At 39.3% G+C, this 12,786-nt stretch overlaps 1 protein-coding gene and 1 long non-coding RNA gene across 5 annotated transcripts in view; both read left to right on the top strand.

Annotated features, from left to right (window-relative positions):
* The window catches only part of RPF2 (ribosome production factor 2 homolog), a 40,146-nt gene extending 36,149 nt beyond the window's left edge, over nucleotides 1-3,997 (top strand). For all 3 annotated transcript variants that reach the window (XM_019646369.1, XM_019646371.1, XM_019646370.1), the window contains 2 exons: nucleotides 2,050-2,194; nucleotides 3,060-3,997. In XM_019646369.1, the coding sequence (XP_019501914.1) occupies nucleotides 2,050-2,194; nucleotides 3,060-3,239 (325 nt within the window). In that variant the 3' untranslated portion in view covers nucleotides 3,240-3,997. The remainder of the gene's footprint in view (nucleotides 1-2,049; nucleotides 2,195-3,059) is intronic.
* Nucleotides 3,998-4,763: 766 nt separating this feature from the next.
* The window catches only part of LOC109384765 (uncharacterized), a 13,480-nt gene continuing 5,457 nt past the window's right edge, over nucleotides 4,764-12,786 (top strand). The window contains exon 1 of one of the 2 annotated variants that reach the window (XR_002124485.1): nucleotides 4,764-5,589. This is a non-coding gene — a long non-coding RNA (uncharacterized LOC109384765). Of the gene's footprint in view, nucleotides 5,590-11,976; nucleotides 12,107-12,786 lie in introns of those variants that run through there. The other variant, XR_002124483.1, reaches the window with a different exon arrangement.

The raw sequence follows: 12,786 nt of genomic DNA, 5'->3' as shown, positions 1-12,786 counted from the left end.
TAATGTGGGATCTGAACTGGGGCCCTGCTACTTAGAGCTGGTGTTCCAAGCCAATTCTTAACCAATGTGCCACTCGGCCGGCCCAGCAGTAGAAAATTTTTTAATTGAAATTTTATATATCATTTCCCTGCTTTCTTAAGTAGTCAGCGGAACACACTTTTTATTGATGTGATCATTAAGATAATCTTGCTATGAGTTCAGTGTTATAAATATTTATTTGGAGGCACTGAAAATGTGGATGCAAATGCAGAAGTATGTGCGATATGACATAGTCAAATGGTCATTGCCCCTATATGTTTTGAATTAGCTCTTCGGGAAGATGCCCTGAACCAGCCAACTTGAGCTTCTAAAACTATTTTCCCCCTCAGTGTGCCTGAGAGGCATTCTCTCAGGTCTCTTCTCCAGGAAACACGTGAAGAGAGTGGCCTTAGGACTCTCTTTTAGTGTATTTTTCCCTGAGCTTGTTCCCTTGAAATCGCATACTAATATTCATTTTATCTTTTAATAGTTTTTTGGTTTGTTTGTTTGTTTAACTCTTCAGCTCTTTACAATATGCTAGACTGGTGGTTTTTTTTCTTTTTTTTTGGCCTTGTACAATTGGGTATAAATTACTGTGTGTGATACAGCATATTTATCACTGTGACTCTTCCTGAAGCCAGTAAATGAATGCACCTCCTGTGGGTGGACTGTATTGGTTGGCCATCTGCATGTGATGCAGTGATGCACTGCACTTAGGGACCAAAGGACTGGTGATGAACTTTTGCAGACACACTTCTTCCTGGTGTTTGCTGCTCTCTTGGGTATTCTTTACTATGCTTCCCTCTTCTTATTCTTCTCTGATGTCACCTATTGCCTCTCACACTCCAGCTTTTGTGTGAAAAGGCTGATCTTTTATAAACATTGTTATTCAGTCAATTATTTTTTTCCATGTGGAGTTGTGGCCACGGTCACAAATTGAGTCACCTTAGTCTTCAGGTCTTTCAGCTGTTTTTGTGGTATCACTTACAAAAAGCATTTGCCAGTTTCCCCTCCTCCCTACTCTGTCCCTCATGTTTCCAGACCCAGCAGTATTTGTTTATGTGGTATCCAGACAGTTGTGGTTTTTGTTACATTAAGATTTTAAATTTCATTCCAGTCTGTAGAGATTAGTAAATGTCTGAGCTGTGGAGAAAAGTTGATTTTGAGTGGGTCTTAGAGAAACAAGAATTTGTTAATCATGTAAATATGATGCCTCAAAGACCCAGTTAAAATTATTATTATTTTTTTCTTTTTTAGTTTTTTAAAAATTATTTTTATGCTTATGTAAATCTTACAAAAGATGAGGAAGTCAGATCAAAAGATTCCAATTCTTAAAAGAATTGTCTGTCTCACTTGCTGTTTCTCAACAATACTTATACTTTGATTTTTAAAGCTAAGCAAACCAAAAAATACACTTGGCCTAAATGTATAAAATATTTAAGAAGCTTAGCCTTTCTAAAGACTTTTGCCCTTTTATGGAACTGTAACTCTTTTTTTTTAAAGTTTTTATTGGGGAATTGGGGGAGAGGAACAGCATTGGGGAATCGGGAAAGGGGAACAGACAAGTTGCTGTCCTTTTGTTCTTCAGTCTAGTTGTGGAGGACGTCGCTTCACTGGCCCATGTTGATATTGTGATCATTGCGCTCTTCCCAGGTGAGGCAGATCGGTTGCCAGCCACTGGACGGCCACTCATGGCAGCTCTTGGCAGCTTTTGGGGCTGCCAGCCACTCACGGTAGCATGGCAGCCCACTACGCAGAGGCTGCAGCTGACGCCTTTGCTGGCGACTCACAGCAGCCCAGCTCCAGGTCGAGCTGTTGTTCACCATCTTAGATGTAGAGGGCGCAGTGTCACTGGCCCTCATGTGGCATCCGAACCGGGGTCCTGCTGCTCAGAGCTGGCGTCCCAAGCCAACTAACCAATGTGCCACTCAGCCTGCCTGGAACTGTAATTCTCTTGAACACAAATTTTTGGTGGGGATTGGATTTTTACCAAAGTCAGAGCAACATTCCTTTTTTCCTAATTTCATGAAGGTTGCTGTTGAAGAAATCTGGTTGCAGAACCCCACGGATTGAATTGGAAGAAATGGGACCCTCATTGGATCTGGTTCTGAGGAGGACGCATCTGGCCTCAGATGACCTTTATAAGTTATCCATGAAAATGCCAAAAGCCCTCAAGGTACATGACTTGTAGATCGGTGCCATATATATTTGTATATTCCACTCTTTTCAAAAAGGTTTTGCAGCATACATTTAAAGGATGTAAAGAGATCAATAAAATAGATAACATTTCTCTCTCAGAGTCAAGAAAAGGAGGACAAAGCAAATTAGCTAACCATAAAGGATAATAAAAGAGTTGCAGAGAGGCAGCTGGTCAGCTCATTTGGTTAGAGTGTTGTGCTCATAACACCAAGGTTGTCACATCAGTCCCCACATGGGCCACTGAGATGCCCCTTCCACAGCTAGATTGAAAACAACTACTTGACTTGGAGCTGATGGGCCGAAAAAAAAAGAGTTGCAGAAACCAGGCATGAAGTGTGGCTGAGAGCTTTCTGGTAGCCATGACTGCCAGTTTTCAGCAAAAAGGAGAATTGTTTTGGGCACTGTGAAGACTGGGAATTTAGAACACAGGATATGTAGCTCATACTTGCATAAAATGTATTTTGACTTCTAAATGGTTTTAAAAAACAAGTAGAGCTGGCATCTCTGGAATGCCAATAAAGAATGAAATGACAGTCACAATTCCTTAATCTAAACACAGGAAATTCTCTCAGTGCATGTCAAAGGTTAGTGTTGTCTATAATGTTGTGTCTCAAACTGTGGTCTGACAATTTACCTGGGAATTGTTAGAAATGCTGGATCTCAGGTCCCACCCTAGACCTACTGAATTAGAACCTGCATTTTAACAAGATCCACAAGTGACATATACTCTATCATTAAAGGGGCGCTCACTAATGGAAATTGTTAATAAGGTAGTTGTGCACTAGATGTTTACCACTTCATGAATAGTACAGACCATTAAATATATATATTTTGTTTCATAGCCAAAAAAGAAGAAAAATATCTCCCATGATACTTTTGGTACAACTTACGGAAGAATTCATATGCAGAAGCAAGACCTAAGCAAACTACAAACCAGGAAAGTGAAGGGGTTGAAGAAACGACCTGCAGAAAGGATAACAGAAGATCAGGAAAAGAAATCAAAGAGAATTAAAAAAAATTGATGGAACTTAGCCAATAACTACAGTTTTACTGTAGCCTGTTTACTTAAGAGAATTATCAAAGCATCAGTCATATCAGAGATTTTTTTACTAGATTTTATTGCATATTTTTATAACATGATAATTTACCTAAACTATATGTTATATAATGAACGGTAATATACTATTGTTAGGTTGAAAGTAAGCTTCTTACTTGAGACATTACACCCTGGTATGCCATATTTTCTCTGTTATATTTCCCTCTGTCCATTGGGTGGGTGGGTGAGTGAGAAGGGATGTCCAGAACAACCACTGGTATCTCAGAATTTCTGGGTTAAACTAGATAAAGTGAGGACGCCATGGAAAGTAGAAATGGCCCAAAGGAACTGTATGTACATTCAGTATGACCTACCTGGAAAGTTAACCCCATCTCCTAACATAGACCTATAAACCTGGATTTATTTTTTACTTTTCAGTTATTTTGCCTGAAATTCTATCAGTTGGAGATTCATTTGAGATTTTCAGCGTTGTGTCATAAAACATAGGTCTCTAAGAGAGATGTTCACTACTTGATCATTGACATATTACCTTACTATTGATTATTTTAAGAGATTCTGCTAGTAAATGGAGCCCTACCCCCCTTCTCTGAGAGAAAGGAAATTTTGATAGGGGTAGAAGTGAGAAAGGAGAGAATGGGTAGGTTTTAAGACAGAGCACTTTAGGGTACTAGGTACGGTAAGCACACATGGAGGCCCTGGGTGTTTGCATGCATACCTGGTAGGAGTAAGCAAAAGCCAAACAATCTGGCTTAAAATGTTCTTGAAGCCTGGCCCTGTGCCTGGGAAAAGGGGAAGAAGATTTCTGCTTCCTCCTCCTGGTGTGGCGTACTTGTTTTCCCTAAATGTAGAATGTTGGTTTCTTGATTGAGTCCCTGACAAAGAAGCTTCTTTATTCAAGTGCAAACCAATTATTTTGTAAAAGCACAAACATACATAAACCATAATTTGTTACATGAAGTACAAATGCTTTGTTTTCAATTCCATGCCAAGGAGCGCCTTCCTGCCTAGATGTGCATGTGTTCATGTGAGTTTGCTGGCACTAAACAAAAGCTAGAGCCTCAATTTTACCTTCCGTACCCTATTCTTTCTCTTGTAAACCCATTCCTTAGTCTTCCCTCTCCCCCTCCCTTTCCAGATGGCTAATATTCTCCTCTATAAAAATGAGGGATCTGGTATCACTCATTTACACTTGTTGTTTGATTATACATTTAACCAAAAACCACACAGTTTTTAGATCTGAAGCAGGCCATTTACATTTTATGTCTAAATGAAGAGAAAGCTAAAGTGACTCATGTTGTGTCATCTGCAAGTAGATGGACAATAGCTGGGGAGAAGGGGAGCTATATAGGGGACATCAGAAATAATGGATGCTGCATAGTACTTTCCCAATGCCTGACCCCTGACTGGTCCAGCTGAAGCTAATGTAGATAGTGATTTAGGAGGCAAAGGAATGAGTCTCACCACCCACTAAGGGGAAGAACCCGCTAAACCTTGACCCTTTCACAGGGAAACCCACCCCAGCAATTCAATCTTAATGTAAAGATAACCACATTTTCTGTTTGTGGGTGTTTTTTGTTGTAATCACTAACCCTCTTGTTTGAGATTTGATAATGGATCCTTTGCTTCCTATATAATTTTTATATCTGATGATAGAGTGTCTAGTAAGTATTTGAATCCTCGTCACTAAGAGAAGTATTACATAATGTTACTGAAATCTGATTCAGTGACATTGTTGAAAAGTCTTTTGTAGTTGTCAAACCATCTGGAACCCTTGATCCACCATGTATATCATTGTTTTTGTGGAAAGTGCTTTTTAACTGCACTTGTCCTTGAACTTTGGAATACAACATATATAAATTGGAGAATATGTATTCACTTCAATAAAGGTGGTAAATTGCCTGTCTTCAGTTTTACTTAACTTTGGATTTTGGTAGATGAGGAAAGCAGATGAGGGTTTCTTTATACCAAGCTCCTTGTGTTGTTTCTAGGATGTTAGTATTAATACCCAGCTGTACATGATTTCATAAAATTTGGTTCCTTTTTATAACTCAAATGCTGATGTTTCTTTTCTTGGTATTGAACATAATCCAAAGTAGAGATGTTATTACCCAAGTCAAGAAAGGAAGGGAGAAAAAGAAGAACTGACCCAAGTCAGTTTTCAATCGCCTGATTATCTGGCTATTTTGATCTCTCTCTTATTTATATTTTTAGCCATTTTGCCTTCCTTTCCTCCAGAGGGTGCGGCCAGGAAAGGATTCAGAGAAGCTTAAAAATGGAAGAAGTTAAAACCCCTGCTAAAATTTGATGGAGGGAAGGTTGGTTTATTTTTTAATAATGAAATTTCAGTTATCGATGCCTTGTCCATCATAAAAGTAAGAGCTTGCAAAAATACAGGGTCTCAAAAAAAAAAAACACATAGTGTCTTCATTATAGCCTAATGCACTTTTAATAGATCATAGAAATGGTCAAAACTGAATTGAAGGCAAATAGATCCTAGCATATATACATTATAAAATTATATAGAATATTATTCATATCCATTGAAATAAGCTGTGAACAAGAGAAAATGGGCTTGCTGGCTTGAGGTTTATGCTAGCTGTGAGAAGAAAGTAAAGTTGCTTTTAAATGTATGTTGTTTCCCTCTCATACCAACAATTTGAGTTCAAGTTTAAAAACAGCAAGGATGTCACTGTGTTTCCTGTACCACCCAGAGTGGGCCATGTTAGGAATTTTAACTGCCTTGGTTGAATTGGAGCCATTTCGCACTTGTTCCATTTCAAAGCCCTTTGGGAAAAAGTTTTTAGAATGTGGCATTAATGTAAGGTAGGCGTTTCTTTGTAGATAACCAACATGCATTTTTTGTTCTGCTTCTTCCTTTAAACAACTTCCCTCCTCCCTTCCCCAACCCATCTCATCCCCACCCAACCCTTCACATACATTCTGGTCATGTTCCAAACACTGGGAGGAATGTTTAAACGGCTGGGGCCAACATGAAAGACGGCAGATAAAGAGGAAATGGCAAAGCTTCTAGTATTTAGCAGTTAGGGCTTTTGCCAAGCAGAGATCAAAGCCCCTGAGCTTTAAGTACTTTACCGGATTGAAATTGATCCTCCAGCTCAAAACTGGGTGTCTGAGGGCTCAGCTAGAAGCAGAGTGGCAGATGCTGGCTCTGTGAGGCATCCCCTCCCACTCAGCTGTAACTTGGGGCTGCAGAGGCACTTCCTCAACGCTAGATTGGGAAGGGACCAGCAACCAGAGTTAGAGTTGAGGCTGTGTTCAGTTCACAGCTCTGTCCCTCTCAAACACTGCAAGTGAGCTCAGGAAGAGGTGCCTGGCGGGCAAAGCACAACCTATTTAACTGGTGCATTTGAAATGGACTTGGAAGAGGCACACTTATCAACTTGAGAGGTTTATTTCCCAATTCTTCATCTAGTTCCCCAGAGTCAAAAAACACCTGACTGAGACACCACTTTAGATGACAACCTGCAACAGCATCTCTGACTCAGGCTCTCAGAGGCAGCTTGGGGTTTATGGCACTGGGGGAAAGCATGAGAATTCATTACTGTCCCCATTGGACCCCATTTCCATTCATTTGGCTTATCACTTAAAGCTAGCCTATGTCACAAATGTGTCTGAGTTTTACTCCCTGCACCTTCCTCCATACAGGGAGACCTTGGAGAAGGATTAGACAGAATCTTGAACAATCAATAAAATAAAGCTCAAGTGGCATGGGAGCTACTCAAAAGTGGAATATGTGGGAGGGAGGGACAGCAGGCCGTGCAGTGTTCGTTGGGCGGGGACTTGTGGCATTAAACTGACATCTCCTGATGCTCTCTTGAGAACTCAGCTAAGATTTAAAAGGACAAGGACCCAATTAAAGATGCACAAAGCCATGGGCAAGACCAATTAGTGGTATGGTTCTCTAAGAGTAGTGTTTGCAGTGGTAGTTCCCAACGTTTTTTTCAGAAATGCAAAAGAAAAAAAGGAAGCTTTGTTTTGTTTGGTGGTGGTGGTGGTAGTAGTATGACAAAGAATTTTTTAAAAGGTCCTGATAGGGCAGGTGGTGTACTCTTAGGTGGCAGGGTGCTTATGTGATTGCCATGCTTAGAAAATGAGAGGAGCAGAGCCATCATGGTTGAGAAGTGGGGCTCCAGAGAGGATGCCTACCCTAACCTCATGGTGGATGAGATGTGGTATAGAAAGCACCTGGATGATTGAAATGACTTCGGGCCTTAGTCCCAGACAAAAACAATCAGTTCATCTTGAAGAAATTGTCAGGAAATAGAGTGAAGTAGAAGTAGTTATCTTCTAGATTTGGCTCTGGTAACGTTTGGGAAGAATCATTAGGTAGGTGGCTTGTGAGCTCTTAGAAATGGTAGTAGTCATCGCTCCCAGCGTGAGTTCTGTGGGAGCTAAGAGTGTCAACTGATTCCCTTTTTTTTGAAAGAAGCACTTGCCTGGTGCACAGGGGAGTAATTGTTCACTCCACATTTCTCAAGCATTATTATGTTTCAAGCATTGTGCTAGAATAATGCTTTACATTGTACATGTTTACAATTTAGAAAACATTTTATTTAAAATACAAGTTTGATTTTTCCCTGATTGTGAAAAAAATTTTTTTTCTGATTATTGAAGAGAATTACAGAGAAGAAAATAATAGTCAACTATAATCTCATCATCCAGATACCACCTATTAACATTTTGCTGTATTTCTTGCCATTTCTTAAAAATACTGGTTCTTGGGCCGGCCGAGTTGGCGCGTTGGTTGGGAGTTGGCTTGGAACGCCAGCTCTGAGCAGCAGGGCCCCAGTTCGGATCCCACATTAGGGTCAGTGATGCTGTGCCCTCTACAGCTGAGATGGTAAACAACAGCTCGACCTGGAGCTGGGCTGCCGTGGGTCGCAGGCGACGGTGTAGGCTGCAGTGGGGCTGGTTGGCAGCTGGCATGAGCTGCCGTGAGCCACCATGGGCGGCCCTCCAATGGCCGGCGAGCGACTGCCTCACCCGGGAGGAGCACAGTGGTGAGAACAACATAGGCCAGTGGGGCGACGTCCTCCATGGCTGGACTGAGGAACAAAAGGGACGGCGGCTTGTCTGTTCCCCTACCCTGATTCCCCAACACTGTTCCCCTCCCCCAATTCCCAATTAAAAAAAAAAAATACTGGTTCTTGAAATGAGAATGTCTTACTGTATTATTTAGAGTTCTTTAAAAAAAATAAAATTTTTTAAGTAAATTTTTCTTAAACGAATTCCCACAAACAGGGAAGTAAGTGCTCAGTGAGTAAATGCGATGAATTTTTACAAAGGAACACATTGTCTAACCATTACCAAGATAAAAAAATAGGAATATTGTCAAGACCCACAGAAGCCTTTTACCCCCCTTCAGTCATTAGTAGTAGGGTTAACTATTAGGTGCCCTGCTCTTTAAAATCACTGTTATACTATTAACATAAGCATTTTTCTGTCAATTATAATTTTTGGTAGCTATGTAATTATATGGATGTGTTAGATTTTATTTAGTCATTCTATTGTGCATTAATGTCATTTCCTTTTCACATTGTTATAAATGATGTGATCTATATTTGCAAAGAAATATTTTTAAAAAACATTTTCACATGCTTATTTGATATTTAAAATATCCTGTATGAGGTATAGTACAGGTGGTATTATATATAATTTCTGGTTGATGAAACAGAGGCTTAGAGAGAGTAAGTATTTTGTCACAAGTTACACAGCTAAAGCAGTAAAGCTGGGCCTAAAACCCGTCTCCTAATGCCTAGACTAGTGAATTCTCAAGACATTTAAGTCTCTCAAGGTATTCTTGTGAATCAAATGGAGAAATGTGATATAATTAAAAAAGCACTTAGGCAAATTCAAAGCAATTTGAAGGACTACTGCACCCAAAGAGCTTTGATGAATAATGAATAAATCTATGATACCTACAAAGGAAATCCTTATTGGCCAGCCTCAGTACTCTGTCTTTGACCTTTGTCACCTTAAATAATTTTATTTTTCACTTAAGAAAAATAAGACATTAAATTTGTGTATTACACAAAGCAGTAAGAATATTAGATGTCATAACTATAAAATAACTTGATATATAAAATACCTTGGCAGGCTGGAAGGTGAACTGAAGCCAAAAGGAGAAATTTAATAAGACAAATGAAAATTTCAGTACCTAGAAGGGATACTATGAACATAGGATAAGGGAGGTGTGGTTCTCTAGTTGGGAAACAAATCCAATATCCGTCATCAATGTGAGCAGACTTTCAGAAAGGTCTACAGAAATTAAAGCAGCACTGACAGAAGTAGAATATTCAGGTTGACTGATATAATATACATGAGATAGACAAGAAAGTCTGAAAATAGCAAAGCCTGATATGACTATATAGTAATAAAAAAGTGGAGGTAACAGAGCCCCAGTGTACTCGAATGTGTTCAAACCAAATCTACAGTATTTGTTCCAGTTCTGGGAACCATTGGAAGGAACTTGAGCTACCTACCTGGGGTATGTTCAAAAGATGTGATGAAGGTGAAGCTCTCCAAACCTTGCCAGATGAGGCTGTGGGGGGAAAAAGAAACTTTCCTCTACCCTCCTACGTTCTGGCTGGTCCAATAATCAAATCGACATGAAACAGATCAACAAGAGGAAATGACCAAATTTAATGACATATGTATGTACAGGAAACCATATACAGAGAGAGTCAGAGACCCCACATGCATGAAAGGTTCAGAGACAGAAAGGGAAAATGGGGTAATGATGACATTGGGAGCTAAGGATGAGGTAGGATATCTTGGGGCTTGAGAGGGAAGAAAGGTCTTTAGCAGGAGAAGAGCAGATATTTAGTAATTTAGAAGTTTGCCTTGTCCTATAGATAGGTCATAAAAAGTTATTTAGGGTGATAACTCTCATTATGCTTGGGTCCCCTGATTTAAATTCTTTAAGGAAGAGCTAAAAGTTTCTTGTGAGCCCGCAGGGTTCTCTATTGCCTTCAGCTCAAAATAAGTCACATGTCCAAGTGGCACATCTTGGAGAGGTCTGTTCTGAACCCCTTCAAGGCAGAAATAATTTACTGGGGGGCAAATAAGGGAAAGGAAGGCATAAAAATTTGTTTTTACCAGCTTAATTGGAATATAACTTATGTACAATAAAGTGCATCCATTTAAAGCATATGATTTGGTGAGTTTTGACATTTATTTATGCCCATGAAAATACTGGCACAATAAAGATGGGAAGATTTTAATTACCCCAGAAAGATTCCTTATGCCTCTTTGCAGTGCATTCTTCCTCTACCCCAAATCCCAGGCAACCACTGATCTGCATTATGTCACTATAGATTGACATTTTCTAGAATTTTGTATAAATGGAATAGAAGAGGAGGACTCTTGTGACTGGAGTCTCATTCAGCATGAAGATTTTGAGGTTCATACATGTTGCTGCACCTATTAGTTTATTGCTGAGTAGTAGTCCATCATGGATGTACCACATTTTGTTTTTTCATCTGTTTATGGACATTGGGGTTGTTTCCAGATTTGGGCTATTATGAAAAAAAGCTGCTATGAACATTCATGTTACAAGTTTTTGTGTGGACAAATACTTTTATTTCTTTTGGGTAGATACCTAGGAGTGGAATGGCTGGGTCATATTGAACATGGAGTTCTACTAGGAACCGAATGAACAAGAGAGATAGGGTCCCAGATGCCAGGAGGCTCTAATTCTAGTGGAGGGAAAGAGGCAGTAAAACATGCAAACAAAAAGGATAAGTCTGCAAAGTGATAATAAAAGGACAATAAAACAGTAGATGGAGAGTGACTAAGAAGGAAGGGTCTATTTAACTCGAGTGACAAGGGAAATCTCTCTGTAAAGGTGACATGATGGAGCTGAGTCCTGAATTTTGAGGAGGCAGTGTGTGAAGATTTGGGGGAGCACATTCCAGAAACAGAACTGCCAATTCCGTCTCTAAGAAAGAGTTTGACTTAAGAAGGACCTAATAGTTGTCTCCAGATATTTGGAAAACAATCAGGAAGAAAAGAGATTGCATGTATTCTGTGAAATTTCAGAGGCATAAATATGACCAATGAGTGGAAGTTAGATGGAGAAAAGTTTTGGTTCAATCTAACCTTTTGGTACTGGGACAATTAGGGATCAGAAAAATGACCAAGTTTTAAGTTCTTTTCTGTTGAGATTGAGTTTTCTTTCTCCCCCCCCTCCCCCGCCCTTTTGTTTGTTTGTTTGTTAAGCTATTTCCTACTAATATGGATAACAACTACAACTAGATGGATCTGGAATCAAGCTTGTAACCAACTACAGTAATTTGCACTAATTTGTAAGGCAATTGACAGAAAAATGTTCCCTTATCCTACTAAGTCTAGGTTTAGCCACAGGCACTTAGAAAACACTCAAGTATTCTTTGAAAGGCTGGGAAAGGAAGGATGTGTTATCTTCTTTCATTCAAATAATATAATCTATAGTTAGTGTACAAGGAAGTGTGAGAATATAATAGCAATGGGGATGATCCTTCAGAATTTATGTACATCTGTCCATTTTAAAAAAATAGTGATTTGAAATTAAATAATATCTACCAAAGTATTAGCCCAGATTAAAGATGCAGTTACACAATTGGGAAATGTATCAGAAGACTAAATTATATAGTTACTTATCATAATTAATATGCTAACTTATGAATAATAAAGGAGCAAAAGAAGGCGGAGGAAGAGGAATGGGCAGAGAAGAGAGAAGGAGGAAGTCATCCCACTGTTGTAAGAAATCTGCTGCTTTCATACTTCCATGATCTCCTTCAGTCCTTGCCTATATGCTTCTGTAATCATGAGGTAAGAGTGCAGGTGTGGTGTTGGCAATATGAATTAGTATGCATATTAATTCAATAAAGCATATTAATTTTCAGTTATATAAAAGCAGTAGATTTAGGGTCATCAGCAGGAGGCACTTATTGGCAGCTTTGCCATGGGAAGGGTGCATAGCAGATAGAAGTAAGATACAACCCCTAGCAGGGTTCCCCAGGTAGGTCCCAGTTGCCTCCAGGGAATGTGGTGTGGCCTACATTTGCAGCGGTGTCATCCTCAGGGTCCTCAACTTGCAAAAGAAGACCTCTCATTTACAAGTGGCAGCAAATAACTGTTCTCCACTAACTTGTCAAGGAGTATAATCTTGTTTTTAATCTTTACTGAGATAAAATTCATATGTCAAAATATACCCTTTTAAAGTGTACCATTCAGTGGTTTTAGTATTTTCACAGGATTGTGCAACCATCACCATTATCTAATTATAGAACATTTTTATCATCCCTCCTCTGACATTCACTTCTGTCTCTATGGATTAATGAATTCTGGAAATTTCATACAGTGGAATGATACAATGTGTGGTCTTTTGTGATTGACCTCTTCGCATAATGTTCTCAACGTTCATCTATATTGTAGCATGCATCACTATTTTACTCCTTTTTATGGCTGAATAATATTCCATTGTATAGATAGGCCATCTTTTTTTTTTT

This window comes from Hipposideros armiger, unplaced genomic scaffold (assembly GCF_001890085.2).
Source record: "Hipposideros armiger isolate ML-2016 unplaced genomic scaffold, ASM189008v1 scaffold_101, whole genome shotgun sequence".
Classification (NCBI taxonomy): domain Eukaryota; kingdom Metazoa; phylum Chordata; class Mammalia; order Chiroptera; family Hipposideridae; genus Hipposideros; species Hipposideros armiger.
This window is presented reverse-complemented; position numbering and strand designations above follow the sequence as displayed.